General features: G+C 42.0%; 1 protein-coding gene across 3 annotated transcripts in view; it reads left to right on the top strand.

Moving 5' to 3' along the window:
* ITGAM (integrin subunit alpha M) overlaps window positions 5084-27467 on the top strand; it is a 44089-nt gene continuing 21705 nt past the window's right edge. For all 3 annotated transcript variants that reach the window (XM_005697735.3, XM_013974831.2, XM_018040558.1), the window contains exons 1-12: window positions 5084-5171; window positions 7333-7438; window positions 10570-10673; window positions 11198-11268; window positions 11415-11532; window positions 12813-12943; window positions 13363-13508; window positions 14502-14655; window positions 15684-15834; window positions 17264-17337; window positions 25227-25356; window positions 25878-26020. In XM_005697735.3, coding sequence (XP_005697792.2) covers window positions 5144-5171; window positions 7333-7438; window positions 10570-10673; window positions 11198-11268; window positions 11415-11532; window positions 12813-12943; window positions 13363-13508; window positions 14502-14655; window positions 15684-15834; window positions 17264-17337; window positions 25227-25356; window positions 25878-26020 — 1356 coding nt within the window. In that variant the 5' untranslated portion in view covers window positions 5084-5143. The remainder of the gene's footprint in view (window positions 5172-7332; window positions 7439-10569; window positions 10674-11197; window positions 11269-11414; window positions 11533-12812; window positions 12944-13362; window positions 13509-14501; window positions 14656-15683; window positions 15835-17263; window positions 17338-25226; window positions 25357-25877; window positions 26021-27467) is intronic.

The raw sequence follows: 27467 nt of genomic DNA on the forward strand, positions 1-27467 counted from the left end.
CTTTTCAATAAGTAGAACTGGAGGGACATCTCTGGTGGTCCAGTGATTAGGAATCCACCTTCCAAAGCAAGAGATGAAGATTCGATGGATTGCTGGTTAGGGAACTAAGATCCCACATGCTGTGGGGCAACTAAGCCCGCAGGCAGCAACTATTGTGGCATCAAGCCACAACGAAGACCCAGCATTGCCAAAAAAAAAAAAAAGGAACTGGAAAATTATTTGTTCATATGGACAAAATGAAATTGGGTTTCCTATTTCACCTGTGTACAAAAAATTCAACTCTAAACAAAGTAAGAAATTAAGTAACAGAAATAAAAGAAGTATTTCAGAAGAATATATAGATTAAAAAAAAGGAACTGGGAAATTTTTTGTTCATATGGACAAAAATGAAATTAGGCTTCCTATTCACACTGCACACAAAAAACTCAACTCTACATAAAGTAAGAGATTAAATGACAGAAGTAAAAGAAGTATTTGAGAAGAATATATACATAAAGAGGAAACAAAATTATTACTATGGATAAAAATGAAATTGGATTTCCTATTTCACACTGCCAACAAAAAATTCAACTCTACACAAAGTAAGAAATTAAATAACAGAAGTATATGAGAAGAATATATTGATGAAAATAAGTTTTTCTAACTCGAGATTTTTTAAGCAAGTCTTAGAAAAGGCTAATAATAAATTTGGTTGCATCAAACATAAGAATTTCTTCACAAGAGAAATGACAGTTATAATTAATAATAACTCATAGTTTGAATGTGAGTATCAAAAGATATTATGTCTGTGAAAGCGACCTGTGAATCACCAGGCAAATGGTTGTTGTTTTTATTCTATCCCAAAAAGGTGCCTTTTCTGTTTAGATGGATTTGATGTTAGGAACATCCATTCACTCGAATTATTTCAAGTTTTGAAGCTTTGGTAATTAGAATTCCATGATAGGTGTTATCAATGGACAGGTTCTTATCATTCAGCTTGGCTCCTAATAGTTGTACACAACCTGCTCCTGGGAAGCTTGCAAAGGGCCCGAAGTGTTGTTGGTGAAGGGTTGATGGCTCAAACAGAAAAGAATCTGCCTGCAATGAGGGAGACCTGGTTTTGATCGCTGGGTGGGAAAGAACCCCCGGAGAAGGGAATGGCAACCCATTCCAGTATTCTTGTCTGGAGAATCCCATCAACAGAGGAGCCTGGTGGGCTACAGTCCATGGGTTCTCAAAGAGTTGGACACAACTGGTGCAACTACACTTTGGTAGCTGCTACGGTGCTAAGAGCAGAAATACACTGAAGTGAAGCACAGGTCTCTGACTAGACTCTAGAGCTCCTAAATGAGTACATGAGCAAGATTCTGCTGGCACAATTGCCATCTTGATGGGGAGGAGGGATTCTTGGTGCTTCCTACTCTGCCCTCTTCCCAGAATTCTCTCCCTGGTCAAATCAATTTCCTAGGGGGAAGAACTCATACGAACCAGAGTGATTAGCAAGACACACAAGAATCTCTACTCTCTGGAGCTTTTACATTCTAGCTGGGGAGTCAGAGAGTAGATAAACTAAATAAATATATAATTTAATATAATGATGAATGTTAATGAAAAAGCATCTGAGTATCTGTAGCAGGTGCTGCAATTGCTCCATTCACATCCCATCAGCGCTTATCATTCTCATGCAAGTTGCCCAGGCTTCTAGCTGCCAGCACCTGCCTGCCTATAGGCTCTCTATGGCTCCTGGAGCCTTCTCTGTCTTGGGGTAGGGCAGGTTGGGTGCACTAGAGAAGTAAGGCTTTCCCAGACAGCAGTCCTCCACTAATAGCTGATGTGGGTTGTGGATAAGAATATGGTCCCCTTTCCTCTTAAAAAAAAAAAAAAAAGATTTTTGGCTACATCCCAGGGCATGTGGGATCTTAGTTCCCCAACCAGGAAGGGAGCCTGAACCCCCTGCATTTACCACCAGGGAAGTCCTGCAATCTCCCCCTTCTCTCAAGTGGATAACTCTGAGGCATGTTCTACTCTGGATTTCAGATTTCCTCAGTATATTAAATTCTAATTGTTTACAGAGGGAACTTGTTTTGTCTCACCACTTTTATGGTTCTTTTCCATCCCCATTTCTTCACCAGTGTTCCCTAGATCACCTCTCAAATAAATTACTTGCACTCGAATCCTTGTCTCAGGGTCTGTTTACAGCAGAACCAAGCTAAGATTTTGTCAAGAGTAGGACTAAGGGGATGGGTGGGAGGGAATGCATAAAAGCCTATGTTGCTAGATGCCCACCTGTGATCACCTGGTCAGGTGCACATCTAGATGGGTCATTAAGAAAGGCTCTGGGAGTTGGACAATCTTTCTGTGATTTTTCCATTGGCCTTTAAAGTGGTCCCTTGGCCACTGTTCTGGGAAAGGAGGGTCTGTGATGGCCGAGCAACTTCTTGTGGTAATCAGAGTATGAAAGCCTTTCACCAAAAATAAACCCAGCTGATTTATTAAACTATGTCCCCACACCCTTGCTGGTATCTTCTCATCCTGAGCTGATGGCTGTATTTGTTTTTCCTCAGCTCCTTTTCCTGCTAAAAAGTACAGACATGGTGTCATTTATTTATTGGTGTTTTTCTTTTCTTTCTGATTTTAAGCATCATCCTTTTTTTGGTATGAAAGTTTTAAGTATGAAAATATATAGAGAAGGAAATGAAAATCACCCTGTGGCAGATTAAAAGTTGATCACAATTTCTTTAACACATTGAGAGATGAGATCTGTGCTCCCTCTCTTGGAGGTTGAGGTCTATGACTACTTGACTAATAGAATATGGTGGAAGTGACTCTGTGACAGTTTCCAGATCAACGCCTTAAGAGACTGGAAACTTTCCATTTTTATCTCTTGGAATATTTGCCCTTGAAGTCTAACCACTCTGCTGTGAGTAGCCCAAACCACACAGAGAAGCCACATGGAGGTCCTACAGCTGACAGCCCCAACCAAGCTCCGTGCCTACAGCCAGCACCAACTTCCAGCCATGGGAGTGATCTATTTTGAAAGTCCAGCCCAGCTGAGCCTTCAAGGACTCCAGCCCCAGTCATGATCTGACTGCAGTTATCTGAGATTCCCTGGTGGGAAGTGCTGGGGCTAGACAATCCACAGCACCATGATACAATGAGAGGATGTTATTTCAGACTTGTGGTTGCCAATGGGGAGGGGGTAGAGGGAAGGAAATGGACTGGGAGCTTCGGGATTAGCAGATGCAAGCTATTCTATGTATGTAAAACTGAGTCACTTTGCTGTCCATGTAAATCAACTCTATTTCAATTAAACAAATTTAAAAAAGAGAAGTTGCTGTTTGAAGTTGGTAAGATTTGGAGTAGTTTGCTGTGTGGCAATAGAGAAGAACAGACTCATTGTCCTGTGATCAGGCAACAAATGCCGTAAATGTTTTGGTTTTCCTACACACATATATCTAAAATCTTTTAAAAATGATCTAATTAATTAATTTCTTTTTGGCTGTGCTGGGTCTTTGTTGCTGTGTATGGGCTTTCTCTGGGCTTCCCTGATAGCTCAGTTGGTAAAGAATCCTCCTGAATGTGGGAGACCTGGGTTTGATCCCTGGCTTGGGAAAATCCCCTGGAGAAGGAAAAGGCTACCCACTCTAGTATTCTGGCCTGGAGAATTCCATGGACTGTATAGGAGTCCATAGGGTCACAAAAAGCTGGATACAACTGAGCAACTTTCACTTCCGGGGCTTTCTCTGGTTGCAGTGCCCAGGCTTCTCATTGCAGTGGCTTCTTTTGTTGCAGAGCACAGGCTGTAGGGCATGCAGGCTTCAGTAGTTGCAACTCCTTGGCTCTAGAGCCCAGGCTCAGTAGTCCTGATGCACAGGCTTAGGACTGCTGCTCCATGTCATGTGGGATCTTCCTGTGTCGGTGATCGAACCTGTGTCTCTTGCCTGGGCAGATGGGTTCTTTGCTGCTGAGCTACCAGGGAAGCTCCCACACTCGTATCTTTAAACAGGTAATTTGAAAACAAAATGTTCAGAAATTTAATGGAATTTTTTTCAGAGAGTAGGCTTCCCTGGTGGCTCAGATGATAAAGAGTCTGCCTGCAATGCAGGAGACCTGGGTTCAATTCCTGGGTCAGGAAGACCTCCTGGAGAAGGGAATGGCCACTCATTCCAGTATTCTTGTCTGGAGAATTCCATGGACAGAGGAGCCTGGTGGGCTACAATCCATGGGGTCGCAAAGAGTCGGACACAGCTGAGTGACTAACACACATTTCTTTGCACTGGTTATTAAAGCAGAACAAGGGCAAGAGAGAATATATTTGAGAGAGATTGAAAAATGGTTGGCTTGGGGACCACATTAGCGGATAGACACAAGGTATGGTTTGGGGTTCTATATATTTCATGAAAATTATGCTCCTGTGTCCTTGAAAACAGTTTGTGCAGACATCTTTGACTGTACTTCTCAGCTATTTCTTAGGATAAACTTAAAATAAATTAAAACACATTTATTTATTTGGCTGTGCCGTGTCTTTCTTGCAGCACACGTTTCCTTAGTTGAGGCATGTGGTCTAGTCCCCTGACCAGGGATCAAACCTGGGCCCTCGGCATCATTAGATGTGCAGAGTCTTAGCCACTGGACCAGCATGAAAGTCCCAAGATAAATTCTTGGAAGTGAAAATTCCTGGGCAAAAGCATTTGAGACATTTTTTTTAAAGCAAAATAATATTCAAAAATCACCAGATGTCCCTTTACCTGAGTTGTCCTTATTGATGGCCACACCAGAAGACAGCTCCTTGGGTGGGAGGGAGGGACATTTTGCAAACCGTGCTTCAGGGAGACATGTTCTGGGAGGTAGGTCCTCAGTCTATTTGTTTTCATAACGTTTTGGCCAACTCTAAAAGCAGGTGGGCAAACAAAGATAACTTTGGGATATGGACCCAGATGGTTTGGGCCAGGGAGCTGGGTAGGGAAGAAGCCCAGGCTGTGTGCACACAGCCTGGATAGGAAGGTCAGGCGGGACTGTGTGCTCACTGAGCCTCCGCCCTCTTCCTTTGAGTCTGACAGGCTTCTGCCTCCTACTTCTCTGTTTTTGTCCTTCCTGGCTTTAGTGGCTTCCTTGAAGTGGCTCAGTGGTGCCTGCGGCCTCACGGTTCCTGCTGCTTCCAGCTATGAATCACAGAATCCTTCTACTAACAGGTGTGCCTGGAGCTGGGGGTCCTCTGGGGAGGAGGAGGGGAGTTTGTGAGTTTGTGAGTTTGTGAGTGGAGACAAAGTGTCCAGAATACTTAGGAGTGAGACTGGGGAGAGCCAAAGGGGATTGGAGGAAGGTGAAGGGATTCGAGGAAGGTGAAGGGATTCACGAAGTAGAGCTAGACTGAAATGGGATGGTCACAGAGGCTTGGATAAATGGCTCGGTTCATAGAGTATGCCCTGGTTTGGTTGGTCCCGTCTTCACAAATGAGGAAACTGAGGCGTAGAGAGGTGAAAAGACATATTGAAGGGTGCACAGTAGATCTTGGCTTCTCTTCTCAGAGTGCTTTTTTCTTGGATTCCATCTCACCTCCTATTTGTCTCCTCTTTTCCAAGGACCCAGGTGTAAATGTTTGTCGAATGACTGACTGACTGAAATGATTCGAGTTCATTTTCCTTTTTTGTCTGTTTTGTGGCGTGTGAGCCAAAGAGGGCAAAGAAATGCTTGTGAGTTGCACAGGGAGGAAATTACCTAATGAAGTCTTTAGGAACTTACTGTTGGGCAAATCAGTGGAGTGGGAACCTAGGGTGAGGCTCAGAGAGGGGCTGAATGTACCTGTTGATGGACATAATCAATAAACAAGAAAAGAGGTTGGTTTGTTTGTCTGAGTCAAACTGAGGACTATAGCCCAGGAGACAGCCTCCTGAGAATTCGGAGGAACTGCTCCAGAGAAGCAGGGTTTTGGGCATAGTTTTATATCTTGTCAGAAGAAAGCACATCAAACAAGTCAGGGATGCATTCTTTTGAGGTTTCAAAAGACATGAAAGCCAAACAGATCATCAGGTACACAGAAAGTTGGTATGGGCTTGGCACCTGGGAAGGAAGTCTTATCATCAAAGCAGGAACAGCATTGGCGTCCCAGGAAAGGAAGTATTTCATCTTTGTTTTTTTATTTTAAAAATTTTATTTAGTTTTGACTACACTGAGTCTTTACTGCTGCATGCAGACTTTCTCTAGTTGCGTCAAGCAGGGGCCACTCTCTAGCTGCGGTGCCCGAGCTTCTCATTGTGGTGGTTTCTCCTGAGGCAGAGCGCCGGCTGTAAGGCACATGGCTCCTGTGGCTGCGGCGCCTGGGCTTAGCTGCCCTGCAGCATGTGGGACCTTTCCGGACCAGGGGTCAAATCTGTGTCTCCTGGATCAAACATCCTACTGGGAGATCTCCTGGAGGAGGACAGAGCAACCCAATCCAGTATCCTTGCAAGAATACCATGGACAGAGGAGCCTGGTGGGCTACAGTCCATGGGATCACAAAGAGTCGGACACAACTGAAGTGGCTTATCATGCACAGAAGCCAGAATGACTTCCCATAGCTCAGTATATCAAAATTTCTTCCGTTATACCCGATATTGGTGTTCTAAGGCGAGGAGTCAGCAAACTGTGGTCTGAGGGCATAATGTGAGGACTCATTATGTGTTTTTGTACATGGGTCCCAGATGAATGTTTGGAGCTATGAGATCCAGATGAATATTTGTATTACATAACTAGATTCCATTTGCCTCTTGGTCCACAAAGCCTAAAATATTTACTATTGAGCCCTTTATAGAAGGCTTCCCAAGTGGCGCTAGAGGTAAAGAACTTGCTTGCCAATACAAGAGATGTGAGAGACATGGATTCGGTCCCTGCTTCAGGAAGATCCCTTGAATAAGGGCTTGGCAACCCACTCCAGTATCCTTGCCTGGAGAATCTCATGGACAGAGGAGCCTGGTGGGCTATAGTCCATGGGGCTGCAAAGAACTGGACATGACTGAAGGGACTTAGCATGTTCCCCTTTATAGAAAGAGTGTGGTGACCTCTGCTCCAGGCTGGGACCTGAGGGGAACCCATCTCCATGTGGGGTTGGGGTGAATCCTGACAGGAATATACTTGGGGCAAGAGAGCAGGCTGCTTTCTTTCTTTTTTTAATCTTTCTTATTTTTTAATTTAATTTAATTTTTTGGCCAAGCTCTGTGGCATGTGGAATCTTAGTTCTTCAACCGGGGATGGAACCTGTGCCCCTGCATTGGAAGCTCAGAGTCTTAACCACTGGACCACTAGGGAAGTCCCAGGCTGCTTTCTTAACTGTTTCCATATCACCTCCTGACTTCTACCCCCTTGTTCTCCCTCCAGCCTTGGCCTTATGTCATGGGTTCAACCTGGACACGGAAAAAGCAGTCATCTTCCAAAACAACGCAAGGGGCTTCGGGCAGAGCGTGGTCCAGATTCAGGGATCCCGGTAAGGGCTGCAGGGGCACTCCCTGCCCACACGCTTTCCCTCCAAGATTTAACATACTTAGCTGGGACGTGGAAGCAAGCTAGATGTCCATCGACTGATGAATGGATAAAGATGTGGTAAACGTATACAATGGAATATTACCTAGAGCCTATTATACAGGGTGAAGTAAGTGAGAGGAACACAGATCTTATATTAACACATGCATATATGGAATCTAGAGAGACAATTACTGATGAACCTATTTGCAGGGCAGCAAAGGAGATGCAGACATAAAGAACAGACTTGCGGACACAGCAAGGGAAGGCTAGAGTGGGAGAGTTAAGAGAGTAACGCTGAAACATGTGCATTACCGTATGTAAAATAGACAGTGGGGATTTGCTGTATGACTCAGGGAACTCAATCTGGGGCTCTGCGACAACCTAGAGTGATCGGATATGCTGGGAGGTGGCAGGGAGGTTTAAGAGGGAGGGGGACGTATGTATACCTATGGCTGATTCATGTTGATGTATGGCAGAAACCAACACAATAATATAAAGTAATTATCCTCCAATTAAAAAAAAAGACAACATACCTGAAAAAAATTGAAATTTCCTTGATTTGCTTTTTTTCTTAATTTATCAGAGTAATAAATTCAAAAGATATGAAAGAGTGTGATAGAAAACCTCTTCCTCCCTCTCATCCCCCAGCTCCCTCCCCAGCAGGGTTCCTGGTAAGCGGTTTCACATGTGTTCTTTCAGAGGTGTTTACACTGCACAGACACAGTTTTCTAACCTCCATCCTGCACACAATTTGTAGCACATGTTGTACTCAAACCACAGCCTGTTGCCTATTTTTGTAAATACATTTTATTGACAATTGGCCACTCCACCCCCTACTTGCCATTTATTATTATTACTATTATTGTGATTATTATTTTCTAATACTTAAATTTTCTATTGGAGTATAGCTGATTTACAATGTTGTGCTGGTTTTAGATGTACAGCAAAGTGGTTTGGTTATACATGTACATAGATTCATCATTTTTGAGATTCTTTTCCCATATAGGTTATTACAGAAAATTGAGTAGAGTTCATTGTACTATATACCATAGGTCCTTGTTTTGGTTATCTAATTTATATGCAGCAGTGTATGTGTGTTAATAGTAAATTCCGAACTTATCTCTCCCGCTTACATTTCCCTTTTGGTAACCATAAGTTTGTTTTTGAAATCAGTGAGTCTGTGTCTGTTTTGTAAGTTCATTTTTATACTTTTTTTTTAAACTGGATTCCACATATGAGTGATATTGTATTTTTTTTTTCCTGACTTACTTCACTTAGTAAGACAATCTCTATTCATTTATTATTTATGGCAGCTCTGGAGCACAGTAGCAGAACAGGGAGGCTGGGACACAGACTCTATAGCCTGCAAAGCCTAAAATATTTACTTTTACAAAAAATAATATTTATGGAAATAATGCCGTTTTTTGAGAAAAAAACTTGCCAGCTTCTGCTCTAACCTGTCTTTTGCAATTTTTTTAAAATTAGCAGAGCTTGCTGATTTTACTGAATAAGTAAGAGCTTCCTTGTTCTTTTTTATGCTGACATCATATTCTATTTTTATTATTATCTATTATTTGGAAATACTGTAATTTACTTTTTTGTTACATTTAAATCTCTTCTGAGCAGACATTGGATTGTTTCCAAACTTTTGCTCTATAAACAATGCTGGCATTTTGTACATGAGCAAGTATATTTTGGAAGTAAATTCCTAAAACTAGGATTGCTGGATCCAAGGGTACATGTGCATATGTAATTTTAATAGATTTTTCCAGATTACCTTCTATGATGGTGGCAACACTTTGCACTCGCACCAGAAATTTGTGCAAACACTTACTTCCCCACCAATTAGCCAACCTAAAGTGTTAGCAAACTTAACGATTTTTGTAAATCAAATAGGGAAGAAATGGTATCTCAATTTAGTTTTAAACTGCATTTCTTCTTTTAAGAGAGATTTATTTCCTTTTCTGTGAACACTTTTTTTCCTCCTTATCTGTGGTCCATTTTTCTCTCTCTCTCTCTCTTTTTTTTTTTTTCCTTCTTGATTTGCAGGAGATCTGACTACTGAGGAAATAGTCTGGGTGTTCATCTCCCTCCCCCAGTTTATCATTTATTTTTTGACTTTGTTTTTGGTAGTAGATCACATACAGAAATTTATTTTAAATGACTGTTGGGGAGACTTCCCTGGCAGTCCAGTGGTTAGGACGCTGAGCTTCTGTGGCAGGGGGCATGGGTTTGACCCTTGGTTGGTGAACTAGGATCTCAAATGCCTTGTGGCATGATCAAAAATAAAAAATAAAAAAATAAAAAACTTGTAGGATTCTGTATTCATTTAAAAATGACTTCTGGATATATTATGTCCTCCTTAGAGGGACTTTTCTCACTCCAAGATTAAACATTTTCCTATTTTAAAAAATAGAAAAAAAATTTTTGGCTGTGCCATATTGCAGGCAGGATCTTAGTTCCCTGACCAGGAATTGAACCCATGCCCTCTACCGTGGAAGTGCAGAATATTAACCACTGCACTGCCAGGGAAGTCCCCAGACATTTTCCTGTTTGGGAACTGTGCATGGACTAACTTGTTTAATCATGATAATAACTTTGAGGTAGGTACTACTGTTCTCTGTATTTTAGAGATGAGAACATTGAAGAATAATAAGGTAATTAATTCAGTCCTTCAAGGTCACACAGGAAGTACGGGTGGGACTAAATTTTGATTTCAGACAGTAAAACTCCACGGCCTCTGTTCCTTTCCACTCTGCAGTCTTGCATCCTTGCCTGACACGGGAAGAGGGACATGCTTTCAAGTTAGGGAGGTAGACTATCATCTACCTTCACGATTTAGAAATTCTTGAACTTACTGAAGTGACCCTTGGGACCATAAATGCAAATGACTGGATTACGAGAATAGTCACAATAAACAAACAATGGTTAAAAAAGAAAGTCCTCATTTTTCCTTTGCTGAGCCTTCTTCCTGTTGGGGGGAGGTGGGGAATCCCTGTGAGGGGGCTCCCCACTTTTCCTCTGAGTGGCAGAACTTCCATCGTTGGTCTCCTCCCCAGTTGTCCTCATGTCCTCTTATCCCTTTCTCTCCAGGCTGGTGGTTGGAGCCCCCCAGGAGGTAAAGGCTGCTAATCAAACAGGCGGCCTCTACCAGTGTGACTACAGCACGGGCAGGTGTGAGGCCATCCCCCTGCAGGGTGAGTCATCGACCTCTGCACACATCTGGACTTGTCAGGCCTTTGTCCTGGGGTCTGTGGTGGGTGGCTCATGGGGGCAGCTCCTCTGCCTCTGAGCTGTATGCAATCACTGTCAGGCACCCCCCTCCTTGTCCCTTTCTATGACCTACATGCCTCTTTGGCTCTGTCAGACCTCCGAATATCCCAGGTTGAGGTGACTCCTGTCCCACTCTTGTTGTTTAATCACTAAGTCATGTCCAACTCTTGGAGACCCCATGGACTGTAGCCTGCCAGGCTCCTCTGTCCATGGAATTTCCCAGGCAGGCATACTGGAGTATGTTGCCATTTAGTCTTCCAGGGGATCTTCCTGACCCAGGGATCAAACCCTGGTCTCCTGCCTTGGCAGGCAGACTCTTTACCACTGAGCTGCCAGGGACTCTTTACCACTAGCTGCCAGCTGCTAGATGGGCCAGGGAAGCCCATCTAGCTCTTACAGAGCCCCTTCCATCCCCCAAGGCTGACCATGTGTGTATCTGTCCTCTCAGTTCCCCCGGAGGCTGTGAACATGTCCCTGGGCTTGTCTATTGTATTTGCTGCCAACCCTTTCCGGCTGCTGGTAAGTTGCCTTGGGTCATGGGAGTGTTCCAAGGGAAGGAGTTGGGGGCCCAAGGCTGCTAGGCCTGGGGTCTTGATGGGTGGAGATGCTGGGTTGAAAGGACAGGGAGCAGAGACAGCCTCTCCCACTGTTTCCCTGCCCCTTAGGCCTGCGGCCCCACAGTGCACCAAATTTGCAAAGAGAACACTTATGCAAATGGCCTCTGCTTCTTGTTTGGATCCAATCTACTCCAGAAACCCAGGAGGATCCCAGCGGCCCTCAGAGGTGGGTATAGAGGAGCAGTGTGAGACTGGAGGGCCGTGGGCAGGACTGGGCTGAGGGACTTGTAGTCTGGGGGATTATTTACAAATCTTGGTGCAGAAGGGTGAGGAAACTGGGTTCCAGTGTTTCTCTTCAATTTTCACTCTTAAACATTCCAGGCTTTTCCTCTTTCTTTTTTAAGAAAATTATTTATTTTTGGCTGTGCTGGGTCTTCATTGCTGTTTGGGGGTGTTTTTCTAGCTGCAGCGAGCAAGGGCTAGTCTCTAGGTGTGGGGCTCAGGCTTCTCATTCTAGTGGCTTCTCTCGTTTCGGAGTATGGGCTCTAGCACACATGGGCTTAGTAGTCGTGGCGTATGGGCTCGCTTGCCCCGCGGCATGTGGAAACTTCCTGCCCCTGGGATCGAACCCATGTTTCACTGGAAGGTCAGATTCTTAACCACTGGACCACCAGGGAAGTCTGCAAATTATTACTTATTCATTTTTGGGGCTCCAAAATCACTGCAGATGGTGACTGCAGCCATGAAATTAAAAGACGCTTACTCCTTGGAAGAAAAGTTATGATCAACCTAGATACCATATTCAAAAGCAGAGACATTACTTTGCCAGCAAAGGTCCGTCTAGCCAAGGCTATGGTTTTTCCAGCAGTCATGCACGGATGTGAGAGTTGGACTGTGAAGAAAGCTGAGCACCAAAGAACTGATGCTTTTGAACTGTGGTGTTGGAGAAGACTCTTGAGAGTCCCTTGGACTGCAAGGAGATCCAACCAGTCCATTCTAAAGGAGATCAGCCCTCAGATTTCTTTGGAGGGAATGATGCTGAAGCTGAAACTCCAGTACTTTGGCCACCTCATGCGAAGAGTTGACTCATTGGAAAAGACTCTGATGCTGGGAGGGATTGGGGGCAGGAGGAGAAGGGGACGACAGAGGATGAGATGGCTGGATGGCATCACCAACTCGATGGATGCAAGTCTGAGTGAACTCCAGGAGTTGGTGATGGACAGGGGGGCCTGGTGTGCTGCAATTCATGGGGTCACAAAGAGTCGGACACGACTGAGCGACTGAACTGAACTGATGAGGTAGCTGTGATAACTCTACTTTCCCTGCCTTGAGCAGAACGAACTAAAGTTTCCCACGCCACTTTGTCCCATGTTTTTCTTTAGTTAAGTGCATGGCTGTCATCTTGTCTACATTTCATTCTCATTGCTTAGCAGACAGCTGATTTAAAAAAAAAAAAATGAACCCGAGTCTCTTGTACTTAATCAGTTCTTTTTCCTTTTCCCCCAGAGTGCCCTCAGCAAGACAGTGACATTGCCTTTCTGATTGATGGCTCTGGTAGCATTGACCCTGAAGACTTTGAGCAGATGAAGAAGTTTGTCTCAACTGTGATGAGTCGATTCCAAAAGTCCAAAACCTTGGTGAGTGCAAATGGGTAGGTTAGGGAACAGCCTGCCTAAGTTGGGTCCTGTCCTATTTCCTGTCCAGATGGTGCCAAATTGCCAGCTGATCAGCATCTTCTTTCCTGATTTGCTGTCTTGCTCTGACTGGATGCAGCTTCAGCCTTTTTCCAGCCCTCTGTAAAGCAGGCACAGTAATTGATAGGGGTTGGTGTGGGACATGAAACCCATATGTTATCTCTGGCTAAGTTCTAGTGCTGAGAAGTGGGAATGGATGGCCAATCGCTGTCCTCCTGGTGAGGCAGAAGGGCTGGGATGGGGCAGAATTTGGAAGAATTTGGAGCCTGGAGTATTTCAGGATTTATGGAGAGCTTTCTGGGAGATAGCTAAGTGGGAGGAGGGGGGCCTGCTCCAGTCTAACACCAGGCGCCTGTTCCCAGTTCGCTCTGATGCAGTACTCGGATGACTTCCAGACTCACTTCACCTTCAATGATTTCAAGAGAAACTCAGACCCGGAATTACTGGTGAGGCCAATAAGACAGCTGTTCGGGAGGACGCACACAGCCACGGGGATCCGCAAAGTAGTGTAAGCTCTTCCCTCTTTGCTTAGGATGAAAGGAGGAGGTTTTTTTTCTTTCTTTTTTTTTTTTTTTTGGCTGAGCTTTGCAGGATAAAGGGGTATTGTTCAGAAAGGGCTGGGGTAGAGGGTATTTCCAGTGGATGGGGCGGTTTGAGTTAGGTGTGGAGGAGGGACTGTGCCTGGTATGTTCATGACATACAAATTGTGAGTAAAGGTGAGAGTAAGGGCTTCTCTGGAGGCTCAGTGGTAAAGAATCCGCCTGCCAACACAGGAGGCATGGGTTCCATCCCTGGGTTGGGAAGATCCCCTGGAGAAGGAAATGGCAACCCACTCCAGTGTTCTTGCCTGGGAAATCCCTGGACAGAGGAACCTGGTGGGCTATAGTCCATGGGGTTGCAAAGAGCTGGACACGACTGAGCGACTAAGCAACAGCAACAAGGCAGGGGTTAGGGGGAGAGAGAGCAAGGCTGGAGGGAGTGTAGAAAGATCAGTTGAGGCCAGGTTAGCAAGGCAACTGAAAAGCCAATGGATCCATTGACGTTTTCAACAGTGGGAAGATGTACCCATATCTTGTTTTGGAAAGTTCCCTCTGATCTATATATGTGTGTGTGTGTGTGTGTGTGTGTGTGTTTAGAGGCAAGGGTAGGAGTTGAGACAAAAGTACAGGAAGATGAGCTGGAGAGCCAGTAGGAGAGGTGTGATGAAGGCATAAATAAGCTATGAACTTTTTAATTTAGAAGGAATAATACTCAATTTAAAAAATTACCCTATGCCAAAGAATATAAAAGCAATGAAGGCTTCTTTTCCTTCTACTTTCCTGTTCTTCTGCTGCCCTTCCAGATCTTGGCGGACCTACAGTTCAGTGTTTGTCCCAGGGGAGCACAAGCACCTCCTAGACAGAGTCCAGTTACATCTGTAACTGCTGATGTTCCTCCCCTGGTATTAAGCGCATCTCTCTGTCTGCTCGAATTTGACTTTTCTCTCCTTTACCCTGGATAGAAGAGAACTGTTTCACAGCAGCAATGGAGCCCGGAATCATGCCCTGAAGATCATGATTGTCATCACAGATGGGGAAAAATATCTCGATCCTTTGGAGTATAGGGATGTCATCCCTGAAGCTGATAGAAAAGGGATCATTCGCTACGTCATTGGGGTAGGAAATGTGGCTCTCTGACTTGATACTTGTGTGGGTTTCTACTCACACCCTCCTTTGAACTTGCAAGCATCAATAAAGGGGGCCAGAGTAATCTCTGCTAGCACAGATGCACCTGTCTCAGTGAACTATTGTTGCAATGATGCTGTATAACAAATGATCCCAACATTCAGTGGCTTAAAATGGTAAGTGAGTCTGTCGGTCAGGCTGGGCAGTTTTTCTGGTCCCAGCTGGACTCACGCACGTGTCTGTAATCAGCTGCAGGCTGGTTGGTGGCTCTGCTGATCTTGACTGGACTCTCTCCATGTCTGAGGGTTGCCATGTTTGTCTCCTGGGGCTGGGGTAACTTGATGCTCCTGTTCCCTGTGTCTCTTCCTCCAGTGGGCTAGCCTGGGCATGTTCTCATGGTGAAAGCAGAGGAGAAAAAGAGCAAGTAGAAATGTTGCAAGCATTTTATCAAGCCTCTGTATCACAGCCTCTGTATAACATTTTTTTCAAGCCTCCTCTGTATAACATCTGAGAACTAAAGCAATACATGTGGCAGAGCCCAGAGACAATGAATGGAGCAGAATAATCTTCCAGGAGGAGGAGGGCACAGCAAAGTTTTGGGGAAAGGGCTTGGATACAGGAAGGGGTAATGGGTTGGGAGCATCAGTGTCATCAAACTACTATAGTATTTTGTATGACATAGAAAGATGTATCATCTGGGGTCCCTGGCTTGCCAAGTGGGGAACAACTTCATATGAAGGAGAAAGCTCCCTGTCCTCTAAAAAGAGGTCAGTTCCATGCCAGGAGGCATGGCACAGAAAATGCACCAAAGGCTGAATTTCAGCCCCAGTTTCCCCCTTGACAGAATGTAGAGTGTACAACCTGCTCCACTGTACCTGGCAGCCCTGTCCCTGGGGCCTTCTAGTACATTCCTTCCTTGGACAGATATTTTCAGATTCTTTTCCTGTAGAATTTTCTTTGCTGGAGGAGAGTGCTGCTTCCAGAAACTGTCTGATTCAACCTCTGTTTTTTGGTAACAGGTGGGAGATGCTTTTAACAGTAAGAAATCTCGAAAGGAGCTCGATACTATTGCATCTAAGCCGCCTGCTGATCACGTGTTCCAGGTGAATAACTTTGAAGCTCTGAAGACCATTCAGAACCAGCTTCAGGAAAAGATCTTTGCGATTGAGGGTAAGCTAAGGTTTTGTAGTCCTGGAGCAGCTCCAAAGGCAGCCCCTTACCTCCAAACACGTATTTCCCTCTAGAAACAAGGACCTCCTAACCCTTGGCATTCTGACCCTCATCATCAACTCTCTTCTTCCTCCAGTTCTCAACAACTCTGGCCTCTCACTCCATTTCTTTGAAACAGAAAGATCTAATTTCGCAAGTCTTGGCTACAGGCTGCAAAATTAGAGGGTAGGGGAGACAAATCCCATGTGGTATTTTCCCCAAATTTGGATGTGTTGCCAACATTTGTCTGTTTGGTTCACTGCTGCATCTCCAGTGCTTAGAATAATGCCTGGTGCATGAAGGATGTTCAATAAATGTTTGTTTAAGGAAAGAATTTAAAAATTGGGGGAATGTTCACATACAGTCTGGATTTATGGTTTCTCTTGAAAATTTGGAAGATTAGACACCTTGAGGACCATATACCCACTGGACAAAAAATAGTTGGAACCAAAGAGCCACCATCCCTTTAAAAGGGGCATATGCGGCCTTCCCTGGTGGTCTAGTGGTTAAGACTCCATGTTCCCAATCCTGGTAGTCAAGGTTTGATCCCTGGTCAGGGAACTGGATCCTGCATCCATATCGAAGAGCCAGTGTAGCCGAATAAATAAAAATAAGTATCAAAAAGGGGCCACATGCCGACAATGGTCCATATAGTCAAAGCTATGGTTTTTCTAGTAGTCATGTGAGAGTTGGATCATAAAGAAGGCTGAGCACCAAAGAATTGATGCTTTTGAATTGTGGTGCTGGAGAAGACTCTTGGGAGTCCCTTGGACAGCAAGGAGATCAAACCTAAAGGGAATCAACTCTGAAAATTCACTAGAAGGACTGATACTGAAGCTGAAACTCTAATACTTTGACCACCTGATGCAAAGAGCTGACTCATTGGAAAGACCCTGATGCTGGGGAATATTGAAGGCAGGAGAAAGGAGTGACAGAGGATAAGATGGTTGCAGGGCATCACAGACTCAATGGAGATGAATTTGAGCAAACTCCAGGAGACAGTGAAGGACAGAGAAACCATAAATTGTGGTGCAGTTTATGGGGGTGCAAAGAGTTGGACACAACTTAGTGACTGAACAACAGCAATACGGCTAGATAAGCAACAAAGATATAAATTATAGCCATTATCTTGCAATAACCTATAAAGGAGGATAATCTGTGAAAATACTGAATCACTATGCTGTCACCTGAAACTGACATTAATGTTGTAGATTAACTGTAACTTAAATGAAAAACAAAAGCATAACAGAGGAAATGTAAAAATAAGGAGAGTGGGTTGTATGGCTCTCATCTGAGGCTCCTTTTGTCTGGTTGCTATAGCATTTGAGTTTCCAGCCCCTGTTCTCGGTTTTTCTGCTTTCTTTAATGTAGAGTGTTCTTTTCTTCACAGGTACACAGACAGGAAGTACCAGTTCCTTTGAATATGAGATGTCTCAGGAAGGTTTCAGTGCTGCCTTCACCTCCGTAAGTGGTCTTTTGTTTAATTGGAGTTGAGGGGTGAGACAAAGCGGGAGAAGAGGTGCGAAGGTTTGGGGGCTATTTCTCTGTGATGGGTACCTGTTGGGAGGTACATCTTTTTTCTTTTTTTAAAATTGAAGTATGGCTAATTTACAGTATTGTATTGATTTCTGGTGTACAGCAAAGTGATTCAGTTCTCTCTCTCTCATATATATATATGTATATATATATTTATATTCCTTTTCATATTCTTTTCCATTATAGCCTATAATAAGATATTGAATACAGTTCCCTGTGCTACACAGTAGGACCTTGTTGTTCATCTGTTTTATTTTTTATTTTTTATTTTTTTTAATTTATTTTTTTTTTTATTTTAAAATTTTTAATTCTTACATCTGTTTTATATATAGTAGTTCAGTTCAGTTCAGTTCAGTTGCTCAGTTGTGTCTGACTCTTTGCGACCCCATGAATCGCAGCACGCCTGGCCTCCCTGTCCATCACCAACTCTCGGAGTTCACTCAGACTCGTGTCTATCGAGTCAGTGATGCCATCCAGCCATCTCATCCTCTGTCGGCCCCTTCTCCTCCTGCCCCCAATCCCTCCCAGCATCAGAGTCTTTTCCAATGAGTCAACTCTTCGCATGAGGTGGCCAAAGTACTGGAGTTTCAGCTTCAGCATCCTTCCTTCCAAAGAAATCCGAGGGCTGATCTCCTTTAGAATGGACTGGTTGGATCTCCTTGCAGTCCAAGGGACTCTCAAGAGTCTTCTCCAACACCACATTTCAAAAGCATCGATTGGTGCTCAGCTTTCTTCACAGTCCAAATCTTGCATCCATATACGACCACTGGAAAAACCATAGCCTTGACCAGACGGACCTTAGTCAGCAAAGTAATGTCTCTGCTTTTCAATATGCTGTTTAGGTTGGTCATAGAGTAGTGTGTATCTATAAATCCCAATTTCCTAATTTATCCCTTCTCCCACTTTCCTCTTTGGTAATCATAAATATGTTTTCTATGTCTGTGAGTTTGTTTCTGCTTTGAAAACAAGTTCAGTAGTATCATTTAAAAGCTAATTTATTTATGTTTGATTGTGCTGGGTCTTCGCTGCTGCACACGGGCTTTCTCTAGTTGTGGCGAGCAGGGGCTACTCTCTAGTTGCAGTGCACAGGCTTCTCACTGCAGTGGCTACTCTTGTTGCAGAGCATGGTCTCTAGGCGCATGGGCTTCAGTACCTGAGGTGCATGGGCTTAGTTGCTCTACAGTATGTGGGACTTTCCCAGACCAGGGATTGAACTTGTGTCCCCTACACTGGCAGGAGGATTCTTAACCCCTGAACCACCAGGGAAGTCCCAGATACCTTTTCAAGTTAGTATTTTCATTTCTTTTGGATATTTACCCAGAAGTATGATTGCTGGGATCACAGTAGTTTTAATTAAAAAATCTGAGGATACTCCTTACTCTTTTCCGTAGTGGCTGTACCAATTACTCTTCCACTGTATATAATGTTTCCTTTTTCTTCACATCCTCAGCAACACTTATTTCTTCTGTTTGTGATGACAGCCATTCCAACAGGTGTGAAGTGATAGCTCATTGTCATTTTGGTTTGCATTTCCTTGATGATTAGTGATGTTGAGCATTTTTTTCATGTATGTCTTAGCCATCTATATGCCTTCTTCAGAAAAATGTCTTTTCAGATCTGCCCTTTTTATTTTTTATTTATTTAAAATTTTATTTTTACTTTATTTTACTTTACAATACTGTATTGGTTTTGCCATACATTGACATGAATCCACCACGGGTGTATACGAGCTCCTAATCCTGAATCCCCCTCCCACCTCCCACCCCATATCATCTCTCTGGATCATCCCCATGCACCAGCCCCAAGCATCCCGTGTCGAACATAGACTGGCACTTCATTTCTTACATGATAGTATACATGTTTCAATGCCATTCTCCCAAATCCTCCCACCCTCTCCCTCTCCCTCTCCCTCAGAGTCCAAAAGTCCGTTCTATACATCTGTGTCTCTTTTGCTGTCTTGCATACAGGGTCATCATTACCATCATTCTAAATTCCGTATATATGTCTCACTATACTGTATTGGTGTTTTTCTTTCTGGCTTACTTCACTCTGTATAATTGGCTCGAGTTTCATCCATCTCATCAGAACTGATTCAAATGTATTCTTTTTAATGGCTGAGTAATACTCCATTGTGTATATGCACCACAGCTTTCTTATCCATTCATCTGCTGATGAACATCTAGGTTGTTTCCATGTCCTGGCTATTATAAACAGTGCTGCAGTGAACATTGGGGTACATGTGTTTCTTTCAATTCTAGTTTCCTCAGTGTGTATGCCCAGAAGTGGATTGCTGGGTCATAAGGCAGCTCTATTTGCAATTTTTTAAGGAATCTCCACACTGTTCTCCATAGTGGCTGTACTAGTTTGCATTCCCACCAACAGTGTAAGAGGGTTCCCTTTTCTCCACATCCTCTCCAGCATTTATTGCTTGTAGACTTTTGGATGGCAGCCATTCTGACTGGTGTGAAAGGGTATCTCATTGTGGTCTTGATTTGCATTTCTCTGATAATGAGTGATGTTGAGCATCTTTTCATGTGTTTGTTAGCCATCCGTATGTCTTCTTTGGAGAAATGCCTATTTAGTTCTTTGGCCCATTTTTTGATTCGTCATTTATTTTTCTGGAGTTGAGCTGCATAAGTTGCTTGTATATTTTTGAGATTAGTTGTCAGTTGCTTCATTTGCTATTGTTTTCTCCCACTCAGAAGGCTGTCTTTTCACCTTACTTATAGTTTCCTTTGTTGTGCAGAAGCTTTTAATTTTAATTATATCCCATTTGTTTATTTTTGCTTTTATTTCCAGTATTCTGGGAGGTGGATCATAGAGGATCCTGTTGTGATTTATGTCGGAGAGTGTTTTGCCTATGTTCTCCTCTAGGAATTTTATAGTTTCTGGTCTTACATTTAGATCTTTAATCCATTTTGAGTTTATTTGTGTGTGTGGTGTTAGAAAGTGATCTAGTTTCATTCTTTTACAAGTAGTTGACCAGTTTTCCCAGCACCACTTGTTAAAGAGATTGTCTTTACTCCATTGTATATTCTTGCCTCCTTTGTTGAAGATAAGGTGTCCATAGGTGTGTGGATTTATCTCTGGGCTTTCTATTTTGTTCCATTGATCTATATTTCTGTCTTTGTGCCAGTACCATACTGTCTTGATGACTGTGGCTTTGTAGTAGAGCCTGAAGTCAGGCAAGTTGATTCCTCCAGTTCTATTCTTCTTTCTAAAGATTGCTTTGGCTATTCGAGGTTTTTTGTATTTCCATACAAACCTTGAAATTATTTGTTCTAGTTCTGTGAAAAATACCGCTGGTAGCTTGATAGGGATTGCATTGAATCTGTAGATTGCTTTGGGTAGTATACTCATTTTCACTATATTGATTTTTCCAATCCATGAACATGGTATATTTCTCCATCTATTAGTGTCCTCTTTTCTTTCATCAGTGTTTTATAGTTTTCTATATATAGGTCTTTAGCTTCTTTAGGTAGGTATATTCCTAAGTATTTTATTCTTTTTGTTGCAATGGTAAATGGAATTGTTTCCTTAATTTCTTTTTCTACTTTCTCATTATTGCTGTATAGGAGCGCAAGGGATTTCTGAGTGTTGATTTTATATCCTGCGACTTTACTATATTCATTGATTAGCTCTAGTAATTTTCTGGTGGAGTCTTTAGGATTTTCTATGTAGAGGATCATATCATCTGCAAACAGTGAGAGTTTTACTTCTTCTTTTCCAATTCGGATTCCTTTTATTTCTTTTTCTGCTCTGATTGCTATGGCCAAAACTTCCAGAACTATGTTGAATAGTAGCAGTGAAAGTGGGCACCCTTGTCTTGTTCCTGACTTTAGGGGAAATGCTTTCAATTTTTCACCATTGAGGATAATGTTTGCTGTGGGTTTGTCATATATAGCTTTTATTATGTTGAGGTATGTTCCTTCTATTCCTGCTTTCCGAAGAGTTTTTATCATAAATGGATGTTGAATTTTGTCAAGCCTTCTCTGCATCTATTGAGATAATCATATGGCTTTTATTTTTCAATTTGTTAATGTGGTGAATTACATTGATTGATTTGTGGATATTGAAGAATCCTTGCATCCCTGGGATAAAGCCCACTTGGTCATGGTGTATGATCTTTTTAATGTGTTGTTGGATTCTGATTGCTAGAATTTTGTTGGAAATTTTTGCATCTATGTTCATCAGTGATATTGGCCTGTAGTTTTCTTTTTTTGTGGTGTCTTTGTCAGGTTTTGGTATTAGGGTGATGGTGGCCTCATAGAATGAGTTTGGAAGTTTACCTTCCTCTGCAATTTTCTGGAAGAGTTTCAGTAGGATAGGTGTTAGCTCTTCTCGAAATTTGTTTGTATGGGCTTTTGTTTGCTGGAAGATTTCTGATTACAGTTTTAATTTCTGTGCTTGTGATGGGTCTGTTAGGATTTTCTATTTCTTCCTGGTTCAGTTTTGGAAAGTTGTACTTTTCTAAGAATTTGTCCATTTCTTCCATATTGTCCATTTTATTGGCATATAATTGCTGATAGTAGTCTCTTATGATCCTTTGTATTTCTGTGTTGTCTGTTGTGATCTCTCCATTTTCATTTCTAATTTTATTGATTTTATTCTTCTCCCTTTGTTTCTTGATGAGTCTGGCTAATGGTTTGTCAATTTTATTTATCCTTTCAAAGAACCAGCTTTTGGCTTTGTTGATTTTTGCTATGGTCTCTTTTGTTTCTTTTGCATTTATTTCTGCCCTAATTTTTAAGATTTCTTTCCTTCTACTAACTCTGGGGTTCTCCATTTCTTCCTTTTCTAGTTGCTTTCGGTGTAGAGTTAGGTTATTTATTTGACTTTTTTCTTGTTTCTTGAGGTATGTCTGTATTGCTATGAACTTTCCTCTAAGCACTGCTTTTATAGTGTCCCACAGGTTTGGGGTTGTTGTGTTTTCATTTTCATTCATTTCTATGCATAATTTGATTTCTTTTTTGATTTCTTCTGTGATTTGTTGGTTATTCAGAAGCGTGTTGTTCAGCCTCCATATGTTGGGATTTTTAATAGTTTTTTTCCTGTAATTGAGATCTAATCTTAGTGCATTATGGTCAGAAAAGATGCTTGGAATGATTTCGATTATTTAAAATTTATCAAGGTTAGATTTATGGCCCAGGATGTGATCTATCCTGGAAAAGGTTCCATGAGCACTTGAGAAAAAGGTGAAATTCATTGTTTTGGGGTAAAATGTCCTATAGATATCAGTTAGGCCTAACTGGTCTATTGTATCATTTAAAGTTTGCGTTTCTTTGTTAATTTTCTGTTTAGTTGATCTGTCCATGGGTGTGAGTGGGGTATTAAAGTCTCCCACTATTATTGTGTTATTGTTAATTTCTCCTTTCATGCTTGTTAACATTTGTCTTACATATTGCGGTGCTCCTATGTTGGGTGCATATATATTTATAATTGTTATATCTTCTTCTTGGATTGATCCTTTGATCATTATGTAGTGGCTTTCTTTGTCTCTTTTCACAGCCTTTGTTTTAAAGTCTATTTTTATTGGAGATGAGTATTGCTACTCCTGCTTTCTTTTGGTCTCTATTTGCGTGGAATATCTTTTTCCAGCCCTTCACTTTCAGTCTGTATGTGTCCGTTGTTTTGAGGTGGGTCTCTTGTAGGCGGCATATATAGGGATCTTTTTTTTGTATCCATTCAGCAGTCTTTGCCTTTTGGTTGGGGCATTCAACCCATTTATGTTTAAGGTAATTATTGATAAGTGTGATCCCGTTGCCATTTACGCACAGCGAGGAAACTCCATAATAAAGAGAACTCCACAAATTCCCAGAATATAGAAAGGCTACCCCAAATGCAGCAGTATAACCAAGATGAAGAGACAGAGGAATACCCAGCAGGTAAAGGAACAGGAGAAATGCCTACCAAACCAACCAAAGAGGAGGAGATAGGGAATCTACCAGAGAAAGAATTCCAAATATTGATAGTGAAAATGATCCAAAATCTTGAAATCAAAATGGAATCACAGATAAATAGCCTAGAGACAAGGATTGAAAAGATGCAAGAAAGGTTTAACAAGGACCTAGAAGAAATAAAAAAGAGTCAATATATAATGAATAATGCAATAAATGAGATCAGAAACACTCTGGAGGCAACAAATAGTAGAATAACGGAGGCAGAAGATACGATTAGTGAAATAGAAGATAGAATGGTAGAAATAAATGAATCAGAGAGGAAAAAAGAAAAACGAATTAAAAGAAATGAGGACAACCTCAGAGACCTCCAGGACAATATGAAACGCTCCAACATTCGAATTATAGGAGTCCCAGAAGAAGAAGGCAAAAAGAAAGACCATGAGAAAATTCTTGAGGAGATAATAGTTGAAAACTTCCCTAAAATGGGGAAGGAAATAATCACCCAAGTCCAAGAAACACAGAGAGTTCCAAACAGGATAAACCCAAGGTGAAACACCCCAAGACATATATTAATCAAATTAACAAAGACCAGACACAAAGAACAAATATTAAAAGCAGCAAGGGAAAAACAACAAATAACACACAAGGGGATTCCCATAAGGATAGCTGCAGATCTTTCAATAGAAACTCTTCAGGCCAGGAGGGAATGGCAAGACATACTTAAAGTGATGAAAGAAAATAACCTACAGCCCAGATTACTGTACCCAGCAAGGATCTCATTCACATATGAAGGAGAAATCAAAAGCTTTCCAGACAAGCAAAAGCTGAGAGAATTCAGTACCACCAAACCAGCTCTCCAATAAATACTAAAGGATATTCTCTAGACAGGAAACACAAAAAGGGCATATAAACCCGGACCCAAAACAATAAAGTAAATGCCCATTTTAAAGTCAGGTTTTAAAACAAACTTTTGAGTTGTATGAGTTCTTTATATATTTTGGGTATTAACCCAAATATGGATATATGATATATTATTTGAAAATATTTTCTCCTGCTCTATAGGTTACCTTTTAATTTTGTTGTTGGTTTCCTTTGCTATGCAGAAGCTTTTTAGTTAATGTAGTCTCACTGCTTATTTTGTTTTTGGTGTTAAGTTCAAACAATCATCGCCAAGACTGATGTCAAGGAGATTACTACCTATGTTTTCTTCTTGGCGTTTTATGGTTTCTGACCTTATGTTCAAGTCTTTTATCCATTCTGAATTGATCTTTATGAATAGTGTAAAATAGTGGTCCAGGTTCATTCTTTTGCATGCGGCTGTCTTATTTTCCCAAAACCATTTATTGAAGAGACTATCCTTTCACCTCTGTATATTATTCTCTCCTTTGTTGTAAATTCACTAAGTCATGTCCTACTCTTCTTTGACCCCATGGACTTTAGCCTACCAGGCTCCTCTGTCCATGAGATTTCCCAGAAAAGAATACTGGAGTGGATTGCCATTTCCTTCTTGAGAGGATCTTCCCAACTCAGGGATTGAACCCATGTCTCCTGCATTGCAGGCAGACTCTTTACCACTGAGCTGTCAGGGAAGCCCACAGTACATAAGAACAACATATGTATGGGTTTATATACATTCATATATAAACAGCTCTCTATTCTGTTCCATTAACTTATGTGTCTATTTTTATGACAATATCATACTGTTTTGATTACTATAGCTTTGCAATATAGTTTGAATCCAGGAGGTGTGATGCCTCTAACTTGTTCTTTTTCTCAAAATGCTTTGGTTATTTGGGATCTTTTGTGATTCCATGCAAATTTTAGGATTGTTTGTTCTATTTCTGTGAAAAATGCCATTGGGATTTTGATGGCACTGAAGCTCTAGATATCTTAATCTTATTCTACCTTCTTTCCCAGGATGGTCCTTTGCTGGGTGCTGTGGGGAGCTTTGACTGGGCTGGTGGAGCCTTTCTGCATACATCAAAGGATAAAATCACCTTCATCAATACAAGCAGGATAGATTCAGACATGAATGATGCTTACTTGGGTAAGTAGAGAAGGCAGTTACTCTAAGAAGAGGTCCGGATATGGCATAATTTAACCAGTGTAGATGTCCTTGGATCTTTCACAGGCTCTTGGGATAGGTTTAAAGACAGAAATGTCAAAACTTCATTTTAATTATGCTAATGAAGAGGAATGGGCTTCCCTGGTGACTCAGAGGTAAAGAATCTGTCTGCCAATGCAGGAGACTTGGGTCCAATCCCTGGGTTGGGAAGATCCCCTGGAGAAGGAAATGGCAACCCACTCCAGTATTCTTGCTTGGAGAATCCCTTGGGCAGAGGAGCCTGGCGGGCTACAGTTCATGGAGTCAAAAACAGTTGGATATGACTTAGTGACTAAACAATAATACCACTACCAACAACAACAAATGAAGAGGAATAGAGTGCCGGGTTCAATTACCCCAGTCTCACAACCACTCACGGTTGCCCCTACTCACGGGACAGTCCTGTTGGTGGGGGCAGATTCTCTAAGGGAAAGCACCTTCTCCTCTTAATTCATCATCTTCAGGTTATGCTGCCGAAGTCACCTCGCGGAACTGGGTGCAAAACTTGTTTCTGGGAGCACCTCGATATCAGCACATTGGCCTGGTGGTGATATTCAGACAGAATGCAGGTGTTTGGGAGAAAAACGCTGAAATCAAGGGAAGCCAGGTGAGTGCCGAGTGTGTGGGGCACGGATGTACCAACAGAAGTACCCTGGGGACTAAAGGCTTCCAGGATGGGCATCACCAGGTGCCAATGGGGCAGAGTTGTTGTTTTTTTTTTAAATTAAACTTTGTATTTTGTATTGGAATAGAGCTGATTATCAATATTTGATAGTTTCAGGTGAACAGCAAAGGGATTCAGTCATACATATAAGGTGTGGCAGAGTTTTGTAAAGCAGATTTCAGAGGACTTTAAGCTAGAGAGCAGGGGGACCAACTTTGGGACAAACTTGCATTTGAGAATATTGTGTCCTCACTTTTCTGATAATAGTAAATACCAACACTTGACCTGTCCAGAGCTCTCTACGAGTCTATCTGTACACAAAACTGGCATTTGACCAGTCCATAGCCAGGATGAGCTTCCCTAATGGCTCCGACGGTAAAGAATCTGCCTGCAATGTGGAAGACCTGAGTTCGATCCTTGGGGTCGGAAAGAGTGGGACATGACTGAGTGATTAACACTTTCACTTTTTCTAACAAGTAAACCATATTAGTTATTAAAATATTGAAATAATTCTATATCTGTCAATAAATAGCTGCTTCGTTGAGACATCCTTCCCCTTCTCTCTCCCTACCCCCACCATGCACTCTGGTCCCCTCACCCAGTACTCTTTGAACTTCGCCATAATCTAGCAACTATGACACCAGATACGACCTGACTCAGAAGACTTCTAGGATGTACTTCAGCTAAGCCTGTGGTTGCTGCCTGAGCAGTCCTAGGAATTCAGTATTTTGAATATCACCCCTGCAAAAACTGTTTTTAAGAAAGTGTTAGCAACTTGAATTCAGCAATCTATAAAAAGAATAATACATCATGACCAAGTGTGGTTTATCCCAGGAATATAGGGCTTGTTCAACAATGTTGCAGAAATGGGCCAACTGATTCTAAAGTTCATATGAAAATGCAAGAGACCCATAGTAGCCAAAATAATCTTGAAAAAGAAGAATTAAGTTTTGGAGGAGTCAAAGTTTCCAATTTGGGGCTTACTTTAAAGTTACAGTAATCAAGACAGGATGGTACAGCTAAGGACAGACCTATAGATCAATGGAATAGAACTGAGAGTCCAGAAATAAGCCCATATAACTACAACCAGTTGATTTTCAATAAAGGTGTCAAGTTCATTCACTAAAGAAAAAAAGATTTTCAAAAAAAATGTTGGGTTAACTGGATATCCACATTCAAATGGATAAATTTGGATCCTTACTTCACAATATACAAAAATTAATTTAAAAAGGATCAAAAACCTAAATGTAAGAATAAAACCTATAAACCTCTTAGAGGGATTCTTAGGTGAATTTCTGTAACCTTGGCAATGAGTTTTTGAACATTCCACCATAAACACAAGCAAATATAAAATAGGTAAGCTGGACTTCATTAAATTAAAAACCTTTGA

The sequence above is a fragment of the Capra hircus genome, chromosome 25 (assembly GCF_001704415.2).
Source record: "Capra hircus breed San Clemente chromosome 25, ASM170441v1, whole genome shotgun sequence".
Taxonomy (NCBI): domain Eukaryota; kingdom Metazoa; phylum Chordata; class Mammalia; order Artiodactyla; family Bovidae; genus Capra; species Capra hircus.